Source organism: Pseudogymnoascus verrucosus (assembly GCF_001662655.1).
Source record: "Pseudogymnoascus verrucosus strain UAMH 10579 unplaced genomic scaffold scaffold_54, whole genome shotgun sequence".
Lineage (NCBI taxonomy): Eukaryota > Fungi > Ascomycota > Leotiomycetes > Thelebolales > Thelebolaceae > Pseudogymnoascus > Pseudogymnoascus verrucosus.
Window position 1 is genome coordinate 124,755 of NW_017263705.1, and position 19,618 is coordinate 144,372.

The 19,618-nt window shown below is 51.0% G+C and overlaps 8 protein-coding genes across 8 annotated transcripts; 5 read left to right on the plus strand and 3 right to left on the minus strand.

Moving 5' to 3' along the window:
• Positions 1-360: 360 nt before the first annotated feature.
• Positions 361-6,648, minus strand: VE01_08604 (uncharacterized protein; the record flags this gene model as incomplete). Its single annotated transcript, XM_018278025.2, has 3 exons — positions 5,214-6,648; positions 555-5,163; positions 361-494 (listed from the first exon to the last, which is right to left on the minus strand). The coding sequence occupies exons 1-3, from the start codon at positions 5,634-5,636 to the stop codon at positions 361-363; spliced, it is 5,166 nt and encodes a 1,721-aa protein (XP_018126703.1). The 5' UTR covers positions 5,637-6,648.
• Positions 6,649-6,859: 211 nt separating this feature from the next.
• CWC24 (RNA-splicing factor) lies at positions 6,860-8,330 on the plus strand. Its single transcript, XM_018278026.2, has one exon. It carries the CDS (start codon positions 7,025-7,027, stop codon positions 8,054-8,056), a length of 1,032 nt encoding a protein of 343 aa, XP_018126702.1. The 5' UTR covers positions 6,860-7,024; the 3' UTR covers positions 8,057-8,330.
• Positions 8,331-8,717: 387 nt separating this feature from the next.
• VE01_08606 (uncharacterized protein) lies at positions 8,718-9,677 on the minus strand. Its single transcript, XM_059463980.1, has one exon. The coding sequence runs from the start codon at positions 9,537-9,539 to the stop codon at positions 8,832-8,834; it is 708 nt and encodes a 235-aa protein (XP_059319364.1). The 5' UTR covers positions 9,540-9,677; the 3' UTR covers positions 8,718-8,831.
• An 820-nt stretch (positions 9,678-10,497) lies between these two features.
• On the plus strand, positions 10,498-11,901 carry VE01_08607 (uncharacterized protein). Its single transcript, XM_018278028.2, has 3 exons — positions 10,498-11,234; positions 11,293-11,423; positions 11,480-11,901. The coding sequence occupies exons 1-3, from the start codon at positions 10,871-10,873 to the stop codon at positions 11,762-11,764; spliced, it is 780 nt and encodes a 259-aa protein (XP_018126700.1). The 5' UTR covers positions 10,498-10,870; the 3' UTR covers positions 11,765-11,901.
• A 578-nt stretch (positions 11,902-12,479) lies between these two features.
• Positions 12,480-14,132, plus strand: VE01_08608 (uncharacterized protein). Its single transcript, XM_059463981.1, has 2 exons — positions 12,480-12,961; positions 13,019-14,132. The coding sequence occupies exons 1-2, from the start codon at positions 12,677-12,679 to the stop codon at positions 13,706-13,708; spliced, it is 975 nt and encodes a 324-aa protein (XP_059319363.1). The 5' UTR covers positions 12,480-12,676; the 3' UTR covers positions 13,709-14,132.
• A 116-nt stretch (positions 14,133-14,248) lies between these two features.
• Positions 14,249-15,775, minus strand: VE01_08609 (uncharacterized protein). The gene has a single exon (XM_018278030.2). The coding sequence runs from the start codon at positions 15,738-15,740 to the stop codon at positions 14,328-14,330; it is 1,413 nt and encodes a 470-aa protein (XP_018126694.1). The 5' UTR covers positions 15,741-15,775; the 3' UTR covers positions 14,249-14,327.
• Positions 15,776-15,962: 187 nt separating this feature from the next.
• VE01_08610 (uncharacterized protein) lies at positions 15,963-17,068 on the plus strand. The gene is made up of 2 exons (XM_059463982.1): positions 15,963-16,622; positions 16,688-17,068. Exon 1 carries the CDS (start codon positions 16,436-16,438, stop codon positions 16,616-16,618), a length of 183 nt encoding a protein of 60 aa, XP_059319370.1. The 5' UTR covers positions 15,963-16,435; the 3' UTR covers positions 16,619-16,622; positions 16,688-17,068.
• A 394-nt stretch (positions 17,069-17,462) lies between these two features.
• Positions 17,463-19,573, plus strand: VE01_08611 (uncharacterized protein). Its single transcript, XM_018278032.2, has 4 exons — positions 17,463-18,575; positions 18,631-18,875; positions 18,932-19,290; positions 19,340-19,573. Exons 1-4 carry the CDS (start codon positions 18,047-18,049, stop codon positions 19,404-19,406), a joined length of 1,200 nt encoding a protein of 399 aa, XP_018126745.1. The 5' UTR covers positions 17,463-18,046; the 3' UTR covers positions 19,407-19,573.
• The last annotated feature ends 45 nt before the right edge of the window (positions 19,574-19,618 follow it).

Here is a 19,618-nt window from a genome sequence, read left to right on the forward strand (position 1 = left end):
ACACGCAAAAAAAGAAAAAGGTGTACAAAAAGTAAGATGCATCAACAGCATCCATGACGACCCCCCTGCAATCTCTCGCCGACGTACTAGCGCCATGTCCTGTTCCATTCCATCCCACGCACGCACGCACGCTTTCCCACAAGTAAAATAACGAGCGTCTCGGAGCGGGAAAATCAAGCTAAATAAGACAAAAAAACGGGTTCGAGTAATAAGGAAAAGGCCTGAAAAGGCGTGTTCTAAGTGGGTTATTTGCGTGACATCGTGGCCGTGTGGACGGTATGTGTGTGTGTTTTCTACCTCGTGGTATTCGATTCGCTCCCCGTTCAATTTTTTTCCGCTGTTGTTAATGGTGATGATACACTACTGCACGCTCTGTCTGCTCGTCGCGCCTGGTCGCTGACCAGGACCGGGCGTGTAGCTTCGCGTTCCCTGCGAGAGGCGGTTGCGCACAGAGCTTGTGGGTGTGTGTGCGAGGTGTCCCACATCATGGAGTCCTATAACAATCATTAGCAACCACTCTCCCTACAACACGGCTTCTCGGAGTTCAAACTCACCATCACAGCACGCCCTCACATTCTCCAGCCTATCACTCTCACGATCCTGCTTCTCAATCATCGCCCTCACATCCTCGGCACTATCATGCACCTCGCTAGCCTCATATATACTATTCTGGCCCGTGCTCTGCCTGCTCCGCCGTGCACTGTACACCTCCCCATTGCTCGTGCGCCAGTAGTTGCTCAGTCGCGAGACCACCGACCCGCGCGACGCGGCGGTGCCATTGTACGGCGTGTTGTTTAGAGTCGGGCGCTCGGGGATGGCGGGTGACTCGTTGCGCGTGGCGCGGCTGTTGTAGGAGGATAGGGAGGCGGCGCCGCCGCGACGGGAAGAACGGAAGCCGGGGTTGAACTCGTCGACGTCGTCGGCTGTTAGGGCGTCGGGGGCTTCATCGGCAGTGTCCTCGGGGGCGTCGTCGGTGCGCAGGAGGAGGTAGGAGAGGGCGTTGAACCAGATCTCGTGGTTGTGTCCTGTCTGCGCGGTGAACTTGACCGAGCGTCCAGGGGTTAGAATGACAAGACTCTTGCGATGCAGTCCAGGCGGCATCGGGTTATCGTCTGTGACAACGCGAACGGCTTCGATGGCGACGCTCTTGGCTTTGAGCTCGCTGCGGCCAGCGGTCGAGGGGTCACGGTCGCTCCAGTACAGAGTGCGCGTGTATGGGTGGACCCAGAAGTAGCGGCGGTGGCGCGTGGATGACATGTCGCTACGGCCGGCCTTGCGGGTGTACTTCCACAGGTAGTCACCGATCATGGTCTGCGTGATCGCCTGGATCATGCGCGGGTCGGTGCCGGACGCGACGCCGGGGATTTCAGTAGGGCCGCCACGGAGGTTGAAGCGACTCTCGACTTCGGAGGCGAAGGAGGTCACTGACGAGGCGCGGGAGCGGGCTGTGATGGAGGGGTTCAGCTCAGCGCCGCCGGAGTATCTTGGACGCGGCGTAGTGCCATTCTTTGGACTGCTTGGGCCGTGGGAGCTGGACGGCGTCCTTGGACGCAGCTGCTGGGAGTTGGAATTCCTGTAGGTCGATGCAGGTAGGAGTGGAGGACCCATAATGCCCGTGTGGTTACTAGACGAAGATCCAACTCGCTGAGCTGCAGCAATGACCTGCTGGTGGTTTGGAGGCAGTGGGGGGTGTTGGCTGCTGATAGATCGGCGGTGGCTACCGGAACTCCCAGGCCTGCTGCTAGGTTGGTTCTCACGGTCAAGGCTGAGATCCAAAGCCTTAGGGCGCGTAATTCTGACACTGCTCATGCTATCCTGGGACTTCCTAACTCGGATTGTTGGAGGAACAATGGTTCGAGAGGGCGACACTGGCTTCTGGGAGTCCTCAGTTAGGATAGCGTATTGTCGGTCGCTCTTCTTCGAGAGCATCTCATCAATCTCCTCCGATGTAAGTGACGTCTGAGCAGTAGAGCTCGTCATATCAGGCTTTGCCTTGCTTGGAGGCCTCTCATTTGTGTTGACAGACAACTCCTTGAATGGGCGCTGCGACTCTGGCGTCTCTGCCAGCGGTGACTGGTTAGGCGACTGGCGGGTCTCGTCCTCGGCAATAAGGGGCCCGACTGGAGTTTTAGCCTTCGCCCAGTTCATTAAGCCATTGAAGTTGTTCCCCTTGCCCTTTGGTGTCTCTGGGCTCTGGATTGAGAGCTCCTTGTCTGATTTATCTGATAGAAGGGCTCCTACCCCGAGGGCACCAGCTCCAAGAGCACCTGCCCCAAGAGCACCTGCCAAGAGGTGATTGTGTGCTGGGCTCGGGGGCTCAATTGGCTCTGTTGACGTAGAGGTGATGGATGAGAATGCCAAGGCAATGGGAGTAACTGGTCGCGGTGGTGTGACAGGTCTGACTACAGGAGAAATCGGCTCGGTCTCAGTATTTGACACAGATGAGAACGCGAAAGCCACAGGCGTCACTGGTCGCGGTGGTGTGACGGGTCTGATGACAGGAGAAATTGGCTCGGTCTCAGTATTTGACACAGATGAGAACGCGAAAGCCACAGGCGTCACTGGTCGCGGTGGTGTGACGGGTCTGACGACAGGAGAAATCGGCTCGGTCTCAGTGTTGGACACAGATGAGAACGCGAAAGCAACAGGCGTCACTGGTCGCGGTGGTGTGACGGGTCTGATAACAGGGGAAATTGGCTCGGTCTCAGTGTTCGACACAGATGAGAATGCGAAAGCAACCGGCGTCACTGGCCTCTTCACAGGCGACTCAGGTTCCGTAGCCGTATGACCAATGGAAGAGAACGCCATGTTCATCGGGGCCACGACCGGCTCGACTGGGCTAATAGGTTCCGTCTCCATAGCCCCAATATTCGAGATCGCCATCTTAATCGGCGTGACAGCCCTTTCAACAGGCTCAATCGGTTCAGTATCCAGAGCATCAATAGGCACAAACGCAAGCTTGACAGGCGTAACCGGGCGCAGAACCGGACTAACAGGCTCCATAGCCACAGCCTCGATGCCCGAAAACTCCATCTTCACAGCCGTCGCCGGCCTCTCAATGGGCTCCGTCTCTGTCCCCTCAATCGGCGCAAACACAAGCTTGACAGGTGTAGGTGCGTGCAGAACTGGGCTTAGCGGCTCAGTGTGCGACGACCCGATAGACGAGAACGCCATCTGCACCGGCGTGGCAGGCGCAGGGATAACGGGCTCCATATCCTCTGCCTGGATGGTAGAGATGCTCAATGGTGGAAGAGGCGCGGAACGCGTAGGGGGTGTAGGGAACTGAGCCAAGCTCTCGCTGAGGTCGCCGGCCTGAGTGCTGACGTCGCTCATCACGGATAGACGGTTATCGGCAAACAGGTGTCCGGCCTCCACGAGCCCGGCGCCTGCTAGGCCGCTGGCAATGATTGGAATGGCGCTCTGGGGCGTCGCTGGCGCGGGCTCCCAGTCGTCGGTCATCATGCTCGAATCCACCATAACCGGCTTTGGCAGCGCTGGAACAGGGGGAATGTCGAGGGCAGACATACGCGCGGACGCGCCGCCAGGAGTACCACCGGGCGTGATACTGCGGTTCCGTCCAGGTGTCATGCCACCGACGCTGGAGCCCATAGCGGACTCATCATCGCTGCCACCAAGGTCGCCAAGTTCTGCGAACAGACTCTGGCTCGGCTGCTGAGGCGTGCCGCTGTTGCTTGCGGCGGGGCTGCTATCGATAGAAGGCTCTTCGCTGGCGATACGATCGCGACGGCTTGATCCACGGCCCATGCGAAGACGGAGGCGCTGGGGTTGGGACTGGACCGGTGTCCTGACGTCCTCGTAGCTGTACTCGTCGCCTGAAGTGGAGGCAGTGCTGAGGAAGGAGCTTCGCTTCGCGGCCATGTTAAGGGGTGCTGGGCGGCCGCGAATGGTGCTGACGTTTGCGCCGCTCTCGGTCTCGGTCAGCTCATCACTGTCAGTGTTACCCTCATTGCCAGTGTGGAAGTCGTCGGTCTCGGTGCCGCGCTCGTTGGCTGTCTCGAAGGCGTCGCTGGTCTCGTTGCTGGTCTCGAATTGGTCGCTGGACTCGGCGTAGCCGCCGGGCATTGAGGCAACGCGAGCCGAAGCAGCGCGTGTAGGGCTACTCTCGCCATCTTGGTCTTCCCATTGGGCATCATCCATGGATATTTCGCTCCTGCTATTGCGGAGAGCGCCAAGTTGGCCCTTCGAGGGCTTCTTGAACTCCTTGGAGTCCATTTTGCGACTCTTTTTGATGGAGCCTGAAGCGGCATCGTTGCGGCGAATGTCCAGTTCGTCCCTGGCATCTTGAAGCATCCGCTTAAGTTCCAATTTCTCTGTCTTTTCGCGGTGAATGTTGCCCTTTAGACTCTGAATCATTCGGTGTGCGTGATGCAGCGAGCTCTTCAGAGTTTCCGCCTCGAGATGGCTATGGCGCGGGGTCATTTTAGTCGGCGATGGTGGTGGAGAGTGCTCAGGTGTGACGTTGTCATCTGCGGTCTCGAAGTCTTCGTCTGTGGCATCCTGGCTCTCTTGTTCATCTGCAATACCACGCTGGCGTGCAACGGCCATGGCAAGCTCATGGTTCTGGCCAGTCAAGTCTTCAATCTTGCGCTGGAGCGCTCCTCGCTCGTTCTCGACCATGGCCATGTTCCGCTTGAGTCCTCCAAGCTCCGTATCATGGAGTTTCACCGCTGCTGCGTGAGTCTCGGATAGCTTGGAGTGGCTCAGCTTCATTTCGTCAAGGTCCTTCTGGGCAGTTGTCTTCTGGGCTTGGAGTGCATTCAAGCTTTGAGTGAGCTTCTTCTCGCGATCAGCTGCTTCTTTCGCGGTTGCGATATGGTCGTGTAGCTGGGTCTCAAGACTCCAATTCTCATCCTTGTAACGCTGTTCGCTTTCGTCGAGAGCTCGTAATCTCTGGTTGAATCCCTCGGCCTCTGCCTCCAGACGTGCCTTTTCCGTATTCACAGTTCGTAGAGATTCTTCCTTTTCAGCCAGAAGCGCTTGTAGGTGACGGACTTGTGACAAGAGAGAGGTAGAGATCTCGGTTGCAAATTCGATATCGTGAACTCGGTTTGAGGGCTGGTTTCTCTGCTTGCGGTTTGGTACGCTGAGCTTGGATGGCGAGGCGGTAGCTTGGCTTTCGAATTTCGAAGGGCTCACGGAACGCTGTATGAATGATCAGTATATGAATTGTAAGTGAATGGAAGATCGCATACCTTGCCCTGAACTGGAAATGGAGATTCAGCCATCTCGCTGCTCGACACCCTGGACTTTGGCAGAAACGCCCGCGCGCTCTCGCGGCCGACCTCATTGTACTCCTTCTCGATGTCCACCAACTTCTGCCTCAGCTCCGGCGTGATCTCACCCTCATCCTGCTCCTTCTCGATCTCCTTCAATCGGTCCGCGAGTTCCTTTCGCTGCTGAACGAGCGTCGTGCCCAGCTTCGACGCGTCCCGTATCCTACGTTCGGTCTCGGCGAGATGTGCCTCCAATGCCCGCTTTGCTTGTTCTGGAGATGTGGTTGGGCCGAGCGCGAATAGCTGATTGTCGAAGTTGGAGTAGCGGTGACTCGTGCTCGACGTGAAAGGGTCTCCTGCAGCCATGTCGGCGTATGGTTGTTCGGCGTCGGTTGCTGCCATGATGTCGCCGGCGGAGGTCCCAGTCCTTTAAATGAGCTTCCTGTGCCTCCCCGAAACTGGATCAGGCACAAGGAGTCGCTCGCGTTTTGTTTGCTGCCTGTCTGGCCCTACGGGAAGCTGTGCATGGGTTGCGTTTGCGAATTGGCGGATTGGTCTCGTTCTTCACAATGACGACCTGGCCAAGGGCGTGGTTTGTCGTTGTGGTGAGGGCTGTGTTGTTTGTGCGAGTCGGGATGGCCGTGGTCGTGTAATATTGGCGTAGCGTTTGTTGTCGCTGGCGGTAGATCGATCGACCAACCACACAGAACGCGTAGATGACGCGGGAAGAGTTTTATATTAATTTCCCCAATATTCGTTCACGGGTGATCGTCTCAGATTCTGTGATTGTCTTTTTGAGTCAGTGAATGAGGAGAGTCACGGACAGAGCGATGGTCGTAGAAGCGCGTCAAGGGCGAGAGAGAGTAGCCGACAGATTGCCATTACACAATTACACATGCAGGCAGTAGAAACAGGACAACATATTGGAAGCGAGAGACACAGACAGCAGCGAACAGCTCAGCTCAGCTATATCACAAGACATTTTAATTCTATTTTTCTACAGATTCCCCACGTTCCATGTTTTATGTTTATGTGGAGTAAGTACCAGTATGAGTAAAAGTGCAGGAGGAGAGAAGACTCGACCAACCCATAAGGCCGAGTTGTCTCCATCTCATGTCAGAAGAGTAAACAGAAATCTATTGGCTGGGGGAGTGTTTGTTTTGGCGATCGTGAATTCTTGCATTGATATCGCAATCTCGCCAGTTTGTAGCAGTTCCACCAGTATCTCGTTAGCTTGTTAGCTTCAGCTGGTGCCAGGGGGGGGATCCTCAATATCCTTGGTCGCGTCCCACTGAGACCTTGATATGACAGACCTTCCAGAACTATCCAGAGACTTTTCAAAAGGCCAGAATGTCAATACTGTCGCTGTCTGACGATTCTACAGCTGCACCGTAACAATTCCAACTAAAATTCGGTGGCAGCGATAGAAAATAATGAAAAGTTCGTCTGATGTTTACAGTAGATTGTATGGGGGTCCTACTATTTTCTTGGTGAAGGGATGAGGGTCGTGATGAAGGGTTGTACTTGGTACAACAGTAGGGTACTAGGGGTATATTAGGGACAGAGGTACCAAGTTACATACATACAAATGTAAACAACGGACGGAAAATACAACTACCGAACCGCGCGTTTGATTGGCTGATATTTATCTAACTTTTATTACATAAGCGTTCCACTTTTCCACAAGGCTCTGGAACTCTTATTCAGCCTCGAGGCTATCCCATCGCCATCCCAAGAACAAACACAAGGGGAACATCTCCCCAATCCACCAGAACCCTCAACCACGCACCATGGAAGCACCAACCTCACCTCCCAAAGCTGCAGAAGAAGCACCCGCCCCAGTAGCCCTCTTCAAAAAGCGCACCAACAAGAACAAATCCAACATCCGCAAGCGACCCGCCACTCCCCCTCCAGCCGGCTCCGATTCCGACGACTACTCCTCCTCAGAAGATGAAGCAGGCCACAAGATAAAGCGCCGCAAGCGCAATACCGGCACAATAACCGCATCTTCCAAACCCACCGCCTCCTCCACCGCCGAAATCACACCCGCCGCCCACGCCGCTTCCCGCGCAGGCATCACCAGCGCCAACGACGCCACCAAGACGACCGAGTGGTTCGATGAGCGCCCGCCCTCTCTCTCTAGCAAGCAGCTCCTAGGCAGCACGCGCGCCCTTCCCGAAGCTCCAGATGGAACATACAAAGGCCTCGCGGCACAGAAACAGACGACGTTCATCCAGCGCAATCCCGACGCGCCGAATCGCAACATCGGGCCCATCAAAGCCCCGACCAACATCCGCACCATCACCGTGACGGACTTTGCGCCGGATGTGTGTAAGGACTACAAGACGACGGGGTTCTGTGGGTTCGGGGATAACTGCAAGTACCTGCATGCGCGCGAGGATTATAAGGCGGGGTGGCAGCTGGATAAGGAGTGGGAGACTGTGACGAAGGGGAAGAAGAATATTGGCGGGACGACGGTGGCGAGGGCGGGACGGGGGGCGGCAGAGGAAGAGGAGGAAGCTGATGAGGATGCGGAGTTGGAGGGCGTGCCGTTTGCGTGTATTATTTGTCGCGAGGGGTATAAGCATCCGGTTGTGACGCGGTGCGGGCACTACTTCTGCGAGGCGTGTGCGCTGGGGAGGTATAGGAAGGATCCGAGTTGTGCGGCGTGTGGGTCGGGGACGGGAGGGGTGTTTAATGTGGCGAAGGGGCTGAAGAAGTTGTTGGATCGGAAGAGGGAGGCTGCTGCGAAGAGGAGGGAGAGGGCGATTGAGGCTGGGGAGGAGGTTAGTGAGGATGAGGAGGAGGGGATGGAAGGATGAAAGGTGGGGGAATGCAATGCTATAATTTTAAAAGATAGAGACTGGGGAGGCCAGTAGGGATAGAGGCTGTGGAGGATGTCGCTCGGGATAGTGCCTGGGGAGGAGGTCATTATTGATAGAGGCTGGGGGAGAAGCTTAGTGATAATAGACGCTAGGAAGGGGGTCAATAGGGATAGAGGCTCAAAAAGAGGTCTGTGAATATGATGAGGAATGCGTATCTATCATGTATTTACTTAATTTCAACTTTTACAAAAACAAATTATTAATTTTACGGTGAAATAAATAGAATATTAAGAAAAATATAGGAAAATATATGACCAATTGTTTTTACCATACCCCCTTTCCGTTTATATTTTCGGATGGCCCTGTATGGTATAAATTATGTGTCAATAAAAATATCTTCCACATAACGATCATAGACCCGACAGTATTAACATCCCGGCAGTTGACAACACCACAAACGAGGTTAGTGAAGACGGGATCTGACCCTAGAATTACGCAGAAGGGTGGTCAGCTTCTACAGTAAGGGTCCCCATAAAGTTCAATCCTGTTGACTTTCGGTGGACTTCGGTGAATAAACGGGAAACCAACTAGACACCTTCCGTTTCTATCTCTAGATTAGGCAAAATAGTTATAGTCACATGAAACTGAATGTTGTTTAATCCGTTATAATTTTAATATGCTCTATAGAGGTACAGAATAAGAATAGTAAGAAAAGTCTCTAAACACTAAAAGATGGTCTCGAACAATAGCCTCCAACATCGCCTCCAACAAACTAGACCTTAACATGGATATAGTTGAACGTGCTCTTGGGAACCGTGCGTGTGCCATAGGCCCTATAGTTTTTGTAGTTGTACTCCTCGATAGTCACCGTATTGCCAGAGACTTTAGTAACCCAAGCGACGTGTCCAGCAGACCCAGCATTGCTCTGCGCGATGCATCCCGGGACGGGCTTGTTATCTACACGGACGCCAGTCTTGCGCGCAGCCTCGTCCCAAGAATTGGCATTACCCCATGCAGCGCCCTTGTACTTGTTGTGGAAGTTGATACCGAGGCGCTCATTGATGCGCCAGGCAACAAAGCTGGTGCATTGGCACTTGAAATAGTTCCATTTGTCGGCAGGGCCGCACTGGCTCTTGTACGGGTAATCGTTCGTGACGGGGCCGGGGATCTTGCCGCTGCTGCCACCGCCACCGGTGCCGCCGCACTTGGGCTTCACGTACCCGTTGGTGCCGGTCTTGACGTAGTAGTCGGCGACGTAGCAGCCGTCGGTGGTTTTGTCCCAGATGCTGTTTCCGCTGACGACGGGGCCTTCGCTTTGGCAGCTGATTGTGACGCTGTCGCCTTTCTTGTAGGTTTTCTTCACGGCGTAGCTGGTGCCGGGGCCGGAGCGACAGTTGACGGTTGTGCCGGTGATGGGGTAGGCGAGGGTGCCTGTTGATAGAAATGCTGCGGTGCAGGCGACGAGACTGAGGAGCTTCATTGTGGATGAGGTGGAGAAGATGTGGTGGTGTATAATAAAGCTGGATTGAGGAAGATGGAAATGTTATTGTGATTGTGGTTGTGAGTGTGAATGTGAATGTGAATGTGAATGTGAATGTGAATGTGAATGTGATTGTGGTTGTGACTGTTTAAAAAAGATGCCAATGGGGTTGTCGCGACCTCTTTATAATAGATGCATGAATAGCTGTGCCCGACATGAAGAAGAGATAGAAGAGAAAGATGAGGTTGAAAATACAGAAGAGACCGAAAAATGCCTTGCCGTCGCCTCCCCAAGACTTTAATTTTACAACTTAATCCTTAACCCAGGCCTCTCATATCAATAGCTGCATAGTTTAATAGAAGAATGCCTTACCATATCCTCAGTAGCAATTTTATTTTTCAGCTTCATCTCTAGACTTCGCCTCAACGGGAAGGTTTGTACAGAAAGAAATGGTTCAAGACAGCCAGCCGCACGTGTGAAATGGCCGAATCTTCTGCAACAAACGACCGAAACCAGAACCAGAAGAGGGAGGGCGCACTACTATGCTATCCTTGGCGACGATTTCATTTCCGAGCTTATTCAATAGACTTCGCCTCAATGGCATGGCACACAGTGTGTCTCCCGTTTCTTCAGCGCAGTGGTGAGAGGGGACGAAGAGGACGTTGTGGGTCTAGAACTATAGCTAGGGCGTTATTATTTCGTGGAAGGGACCGCGCCGATCTGTCAGTCAGACGGGAGAACACATTGTACGCATCAAGCTTATTTAGAGGGGCACTAACGGCGATTAAAAACCGATCTAACCTAAAGAAGTATGAATTACTGTAGATCCTACCCCATCAAACTCTATTTTAAGCAAAAAATGTGGCGCACGTGTAATTTGTGTGGTCGCAGTGGCAGTGCTAGAAGCTGGGGAGAACATAATACTCCGATCGCTTATGCGAATGATCACCATCGTCGGATTAGAATTAAGCCTGCGGCTAAACAAGCATGTATCCGTCGCGAGGCTTTTCGAGAAGCGATGTGGAAATATTCCCCGTTTGTGAGGCTTTCCGAGATGAGAAGCTGAACATTGCCCCTTTTCAAGGCTTTCAGGAACAGAAGCTCCCTGGACATGGCTCTATCACGAGGCTTTTCGAGACAGGAAGCTGTCCGAACATCAAGTACAAATAGACCACTACTTTCCGTTCATTCTCTCTATCATCAATCCAAAGCATCAACTCATCAGCTCATCCACTCACCAACTCATCTACTCATCTACTCATCCATCCATTAACTCATCAACTCAATCCCCTTTCAAGATATATCTTTATACTCTTACCACCTTATTCACCATGAAGTTCACACTTTTTGCTGCTGCCGCCGCTCTGGCCTCTACCGCTGTTGCCTTCCCAATCACAGGCGACAGTGTCAACTGCCGCTCTGGGCCAGGCACAAGCTATGCTGTGAAGAAGTCCTACGCCAAGGGCCACGATGTTACGATAACCTGCCAGACTGGAGGAACCAGCGTCAGCGGAAACAGCATCTGGGATAAGACATCCGATGGCTGCTATGTTGCCGATTACTACGTCAAGACTGGCTCCAGTGGCTATGTCAAGCCGAAGTGCAGCACTGGCGGAGGCAGCTGCTCTGCGCCTAAATCGAATGCGGCCACCGTCGACCTCATTGCTGAGTTTGAGGGTTTCGTCGCCAAAGTTTGTGAGTGACTCTTTTATGCAGGCATTCGTTTTCCGGGATGCTAACAAACTGGCAATAGACATTGATGCCACTGGCCACCCAACTGTCGGCTATGGCCATCTTTGCACCAAGTCAAAGTGCGCCGAGGTCGGATACCCGATCCCGCTTTCCAAGGCCAATGGCAAGAAGCTCCTCGCAACAGACATGGCTGTAAGTAGCCTTTAATGCTTTAAGACCTGGAGTATACTAATAACTCCCCTTTATAGAAAGCCGAGAAATGTGTTACCGCCATGCTCAACTCCAAGGCGGTACTCAACGCGAACCAGTACGGTGCTCTGGTTAGCTTGGCCTTCAACGTCGGGTGCGGGGCTGTTCAATCGTCTTCTATTGTCACACGTCTCAACAAGGGCGAGAAGGCTGCTACTGTCTACCCTCAGGAGTTCCCCAAGTGGGTTCACGGTGGTGGCAAGGTCCTTCCTGGTCTCGTTCGCCGCCGCAACGCTGAGGTTGCACTGGCCAAAAAGGCTGCTGGCAAGGCCCTCCCTTGCTAAATTATCTAGCATTGTTAGATGGGGGTTTGCATCTTATTTGTACGGCAGATGAAGTGGATTTAAAGGGGCTTTTCACAGTTAGTTTGGTATATAGTTTTGTATGTTTAGATTCGTTAGAGTAAAATGTTTCATCATAGCCTTGCCTTTGGTCAATATATGCCTATAACATGACTATGACCCCATTTCAATTTTGTGAAGACCTGAGATATTAACACTAACATTCCAGGTCATCACAAATTGAAATAAGGTCATAGTCGCTAACAATGGTAACTTCATACCCCGATGTGACGGGCAGGATACTCAGCTCTGCTATGCGACTCCCTCTTTTATGATTGAGTAACCGTCTTTTTACGATCCTTATTATAAAAAGTAAATGAACAAAATACCATACATAGCCAACAGGAGATATTCTGCTGTATTTTCCGAAGGACATGCTGTCCACGTTAATAACAGATTGCTTGCGAGGCTAAGCTTGCCAAGAGACCAAGGAGGACTTTGGCCATCTGTTCAGATACTTGCCGTAAAAAGTATAGGGCCACCATACGAAGAGATCTGGTATCGGGCAATTTAATTATGTCTTAAGTCAGCTGGATTTGAAGGCTCATGCATGTAGTGTGCCACATCATGGATCCAATAAACGTCCCGTGCATCACCACCATGCAACTGAACCTGAAGTTCACCCTTACATTGGTAATATTCGCTTATTGAAATGCATATTTAACCACACGCCGGCTATTCCATTACATGGCCGGACGAGAAAAAGCCTCGTAGACGACGTGATATTACTTCCGTCGAATGCCCCAACTCCTCCAGCCAAATATTAAAAATACCCATAACCACTTCAGTTCCTCTGCTTTTACGATCTTCAACACCACTTGACTGCTTCCAACAACGCTCATTACGTTGTAAAATATGTCCACCACACAACCACAAGAACGCAAGCCTGTGTTCCTCCTCTCACACCCCCGCACGGCGTCGAACCTCTTCATGAAAAATTTCCAATCCCACCCTGAAGTCGTCCCTGTTGAATATCCATTCATAAACTCGTTCTTATTCGGAACTGAAGCACAATGTGACCGCAAGGGCCCGGAAAGAGATGCGGCTCGAATCCAATTCCAGGAGAATAAAGAAGCACCAAAGTCGTATCACGAGGCTTTCAAGAAGCTCGAAGAAGTCATTCGCAGAGCCGGCGAGCAGGTGAGCCTCATCGTTTCTTAATGGCCGCCCGGGAGCAGTGCTTATTCTAGCGAGAAGGAAAGGGTAGCATTGGTGAAAGAGCATATTTACGCATTTCTTAAGCCGTCGGTAATTGACAGCAACATCGAAACCCCTCGGCCACCTCGCGCCACTCCCCAGCTGCAACAGAATGATGCTGAGGTGAGAATTTCAACTAACCCGACATTGCTTCCCGACCACTTCATGCTCTCGGTTTCACCCGTTTTCCTGATTCGCCACCCGGCACTGGTATTTCCCTCCTGGTACAAGATTAGTACGAGTACCTTTGGCGCAGATATTGACGATTGCGAATTTCCAGTGGAAGTCTCCTTTCGTTGGTCTCGCATTCTTTACGACTGGTATTTGAACACATGGTCAAAGGCCACGTCAAACTCCCCACTGAACCAGCATCGCAAGCCAGCTGTGATCGACGCGGACGACACGATGTCCGATCGCGCTGCTCTGGAGCGTCTATGCCAGCAGCTTCAGCTCGACCCACAGCAGCTTAGCTTTGAGTGGCAAGTTGCGAAGACCGGGTTTCTTCCGTGGCTCTCTTCTATCCAGAAATCCACTGGTGTGGACATGTCAAAGCTATCCAAGGGCGTCGACACCCAGCAGGAATTTGTGAAGTGGGAACACGAATTTGGTTCTCATGTGGCACACAAATTGCTGCATTTTGTTGAGCTGGCCATGCCGGACTACGAGTACTTGCTAGCCCAACGGGGTTGATCTTATTGAGAGACTGGTCTTTGAATGGGGGCAGCTGGAGAACTGACGATCGCCGTGCGTAGTACAGCATCTTATCATGGGTTTGAATCGGCCAGAGTCCGTTAGTAAATAAACTGTGTTGAATTACACAATGGGAATTTCTAACTGGCCTTGAAAATACCCGAAGGATTTATGTGTCCGAGTTGAGTTACACAAGGGATAATGACCGACGAAACACGCATCGCTGTTACATCTTGAGCCATGATATTCATTACCACTATTCCATTCTTGAGCATCAAACCAAAGCCTTAGCAAAGATCACTTTCAAGATGCGGCTGCTCTAATCACCTAGACCCGTATCTTACGCGTCAAAAGCTTGCTTGCACTTTGGATTTCCAGAGTTTCTATTTCTGTTTAACTTGAGCATGGAATCCTTGTTAGCGTACATTAGTGAATCGTCACTTATAACTCCTGGTGGGCCAATATTTACTCAGGTCTTGGCAGTGAAACGTAGTCCCGGTGACACAACGTGCTGTGGTACCTCTCAAGCTGTTATTGTAGACCATGTATAAATTTGAATAGCTTATAAATTTGAAACTATAGTAGGATATAAGAGACATTATTGTACCTATAGTGTATATTACTCGTGAGACCTTAAAACTTTGAGGACATGCTCCATTGGATGTTGCAGGCCATCAAGGCCACCTGGCGTCAGGTCTAGTAATATCTGTAGGAGTTCGTCGGTTCTAATACCATTGGTAGAAGTGTACTCAATGAAGCTTCGTAAATTAACTGCAAATTCATGCTGTTCTGAAGTCGAGCATATGAACTTCATTGAGCTATCAGCAAGAGATGCAGCGCACCACTGTATCAAGGCTTTGATATCCGGATTACCACCAAATGTGCGACAGCCCCAGAAACCAGTGTATATCACCGAGAATGGCTCTCTCCGGTTACCCTCACAAGTTATATAGCTTGCCCGGAACCCAGTATAGGCCTTGCGGAGTTCTCTTTCCACATTTCCAGGAAGTACATCAGGTAAACCCCCACTCCTATCCGCCATGTCAAGCTCCAAAGCATCAACAAACAGCATTGTGCGCTTGGCCCATTTGCCGTGATGTATAGCAGAGCCACCGCTCGGCACGAGCACTTCTGCGCATCGAGCGTCGCGGCCGTAACCTGCAATGACAATCATTGCCTCAGGGCCCACGACTACGAGGGCCTGGTTATCCGCCAGGGGCGGAGTTACAAGAACTGCAGGACAGCACTCTGGTGATGCGCCTACATGCGTCTCCTCCTGTGTGCCTGTCCGACCAAACCCAACAAACTTGTTCGCGGAGATCACGGACGCGCCGTCTGGAATCCCGAGGAGCTCCGGAGATGTGCTTGCGGCTGATAACTCCAAAACTTCCAAGGGTAAAAGCTTGCGTTGCAAGGTGGGTAGGGGATCCCGGTTCGTGTGGAGGGTGTACGATATTGGCCAGGAACCTAGGTCAGCTGCGAGAGGCGAGTAGTCATCCGTGTCGGTTATCCGGTCAAAATATGTGAACAGAGCTGTGAGATATGCATCGACGGCGCCGGCGTGTGGTTGCTCTGAGTTATACCAGATATGGAAGTCTTGATACCCATCTTGCCACGTCGGGGCAGTCAAAGTGCAAAGAAATTGGTGGACAACAAGACAAGCTGTTTGCTGCCTAGATAGCTTGAGCTGGGGGCTTTTGGGCGAGAGGATGGTTAGACTGTGCTCTGGGAAGAGTGATGGCATTTCCAGCGCAAGTCCAACAAGCGCAGGCCATGTCCGCGTATAGAAATCGTCCTTCAGTCCCTTCATAAAATCTCGGAGAAAGCCATAGTCCGTATTGGTCTTCTGTCTCAGTGAAATTGCTATGGATTCAAGTAGATCAACAACATCTCGCGGGCTGTTGACTTCTTCGCCCATAAGCGCATTGAACAACTCCCAGAATGGCACCTGCAGCTCATATGAATCGAGAAGAGAGAAGCGGTCCTCGCACAGGAGCTGTGGGGAACATGGTAGTATGTAGCAATCCTCCATCACGACTAATAAGTTGGATAAATCCGAAATCGGTGATTTACGATCACAGTAAAAACCCTCTCATAGTGATGCGTTCTAGGCGGCAGTCGCTGACAGGGATTAGGTTGCACTGCCTAAGACGGGCTTTAATTGCGCCGCATCCACTACCAAACCAGGGAGATATGTTTATGTGGGGTTCCAAGATAAAGGTAGTATAATCTCCATCCTGTGAATTGCAAGTGGCGCTCATGGTAGAGGCCGTTGACCCCCTCCCAGTGGTGTGCTTTACCCGTTTATTCAAGCAATCACTAATCAGATATTAGCCTCATTCCTTCCAATTTATAAACACCACTATGGATTTACATTAGCGCCAGTAATTATTAACTCTAACAATACTGATTTTAGTCTTTCCTCGTCACTTACTGTTTGTAGTGTAGGTTAACTATATCCTGCAGGCTGGTGTGTTGAAAACAAACTGTAGAGTACAAAGGTAGAAATAACCGAACTATCATCATGAGCGAAATCATAGCCAATTACTTCAACTGGCATCAATTGCTTTTAGAGGACAGTCCCAACATAACTGTCAAATAACATGAGTATAGCCGTGTAGAAGAACTATATAAAGCCTGCCTCTCACGCCATATATGTACTTCTCTGCATCATCGAACTCCTCTCCAGTTATCCAACGATACCAACAATAAACTATCAACATCAAGATGAAGCTCACCCTTGTCTTTGCTGCCATCCTTGCCGTTGCTATTGCGGCCCCATCCATCGCAGCTCCTGGAACCGAGGAGTTAGGGAAGCGATCAGACGGCTGTGCTACATGCAGCAATGGCAAGAAATTATGTTGGAGCTGCAACAGCGGTGGCTGCTCATACAACACTATCTCTTGCTAAATATGTACGTAAGCCAAAAAAAAAAAAAAAAAAAGGTGCTATGTTTTCGAGATTCTAATGATTATATAGCTGAGGGCTTCTCTCCTGAGTTTGGCATGAAACTAGATGTGCAAATCCGGGCTTAAAGGCGTTTGACGCCGACATGCAAATCGAGTTTGAGGCGGAACAGGGGTAATATAGACGGGAGAAAACAAAACTGATGAGATAGTCCAGTTATCAATGACAAACTTATATCTACCTTAACCACCCATTTGGTTGGATTCATCGCCAACTGCGGACCCCGAGCAGACATCGTATTTATCCTCGCGTTGCGTACCATGATGATTTTGGAGTGAAACTGGTGGTGCACTTTCTATGGCGTGTCAATAGCACGTATTACAACACTTGACGAGGAAGAGATGGTGCTCGCCAAGAGTCCCTACAGTCATACTTCTGGGACGAGTTCCTAATTATACCATGATATTAAAACCACTTCAACGATGGGCTCGAGAAACGTTAAAACTCTACAATTATCAATATACGCTACAGCCTGTGACCGTATCCTCTGGGATGAGTTTTAGTTATGCCGAGACATGGAAGCCACTTCAGCGATGGGCTCGAGAGACGTGAGAAGCCGTTAATTATAACTACACGCCGAAGCCCTCTCGGTGTTTCGTTTCTGACCCCTTTTGCGATATTTTGGTTCCGTCGACTAAAATCCCACCTTCATAATTTCAGGTACCTTGTTTTTGTTGGTCTATTTACCCCACAGATGCTGGCGGCGCCGGGTATTTAGGTTCATGCATAAAGTCAAATCCGGGGTCAGATTCCAACCTCCATATAAATTAATTTAGCTTGGCTTCAACAACAACCTTCACTGTCATCCCCTTCACCAATCGCCCACTATATTTTGGAGTCACTGGAGGGCTATCCGCAAAAATTATGTTCTTCGAGATTGAACTCGGTCAATTTCTGGCTTTCCAGCCGTGCTTGGTTTGTGCCTGTGGCTGGGTATATCATATTTTCCGTCGCCGTTTGTAACGAGCGCCAAGCTCACGGTCCTAATCTATCTTCGGAGTTTGCAGACGAGCTGGAGTGATCTGCATTGAAACATATTTCTCCATAGTACTCGTGGTCTACAGATGACCACGCCGCCAAATCATCCAATCTATCTGATATTAAGTTGAGAACCTGGGGATCTTTGCAGCTCGGCAGATCGGCAACTTGGCTCCCTTGTCTGCGCTGGGCCTTACTGTAGCCCCTTTTCATTCCGACAGGTGGAAAAATCTCGACTCCAGCGAGTACATACAAAGAAGCTTGAAGATATGGATTTGAGTATAAAGCTAAGATCAGCGTTCGCAGGGACTTTGTTTAAATCGCACTCGACGATCCCCAACAATACCCTGTCTTCTCTAGGATCCCTTTCTTGATATTCCTCACTCGGAAACCATGTGGCACTACGCTGTGTTAGCCCTCCTACCCGTGGCCCTGGGCTGCACAAACCCGGACACCGACCCCTGCGCATCTTATATGGAAGCTCAACCAGCAACTGCTTCTAAATTCTGCGCTACTTTTACGCAAAGTGTCGTTACTGCCACCACGGGATTGCCAGCATGGGCTAGTAACTGTAACAACAAGCCCAGCGCTATCTCCAAGGAGTGCTCCTGCTACTTTACTGGGGGAGGAAGCACTCCAACGACGGTCAACCCACCGGGCACTACCTTGACAACTGTGACTAGCGACCCGACCCCAACTGGTTCAAACGATTGCGGCGCAGCCCCTATCAACGGGCTTGTCGGTTACGGTGCTGGCGTCACTGGAGGTGGCAGCGGTAGCGGAACTACTGTTACTTCTTGCTCAGCTCTTTCCTCCGCCATTAGCGGTGGTGGTGTCATCAAGATCTCTGGGATTCTGACAGGCTGTGGAGTTCTCGACCTGGCCGGCAGCACGACAGTCATTGGAGTCGGTGCCAACTCTGGTAAGCTTGTACCCGCAACTTAATGTGCGTGTTGCCGAGGCTAATTCATTCACAGGATTGACGGATGGTGGCTTCAGACTCAAGAAAATTAGCAATGTCATTCTACGCAACCTGAAGTTCCACGACCCTCCAAAGGGCGCCGATTTGGTTGCCCTCGATGTTGCCACCAAGGTCTGGGTTGACCACTGTGATTTCTCCACTGTCGGCCTCACTGGCGACAAAGACTACTATGATGGTCTGCTAGACATCACCCATGCTAGCGACTACGTTACCGTATCGTGGAGCAAGTTCCACGACCACGTCTGTATACCCACTCTATACGTAGTATAATAATCAGCTGCTGACCTGTTCAATAGTGGAAGGGGTCTCTCATCGGTCACTCCGATAGCAACGGTTCCGAGGACACCGGCCACCTCCGTGTTACTTTCCACCACAACCACTTTACCAACGTCAACTCCCGACTGCCATCCATCAGATTCGGTACTGCTCACATCTACAGCTCTTGCTTCGAGAACAACCCGACCTCTGGAATCAACTCTCGCATGGGCGCTCAGGTCCTTGTCGAGCAGTCCTACTTCTTAAACACCAAGCTTGCTATCACAACCAACTTGGACAGCGACGAAGAGGGCTACGCCGTTTCGAAGAACAACATTTTCGTGGGCAGCACGACTGATATTACCAAGACTGGCTCTCTTTCACCACCATACAGCTACGTGTAAGTCATCCACACCCTGTGCTCGAAAAACATAGCTGACAAACTACAGCCTCGACCCAGCTTCGTGCATTTGCGATTTGGTAAAGTCAAAGGCTGGCACTGGCGTCGTTGCCTAAAGATTTGTGGGAAAATATTGAAATATCCTTCTGTTTTTTGTGTGATTGCTCAGCAATTTCAACTATTTGTTCCAATACGTGCTTGCACTTGGGTTCACTTAGTTAGACGTTACAACAATATCCAGGTGATGGGATATGGAAAATATGAAATATGATTAAGATTAGACAAAATATACCATTGCCCGTACACTCTCATATACGTATATATTAAT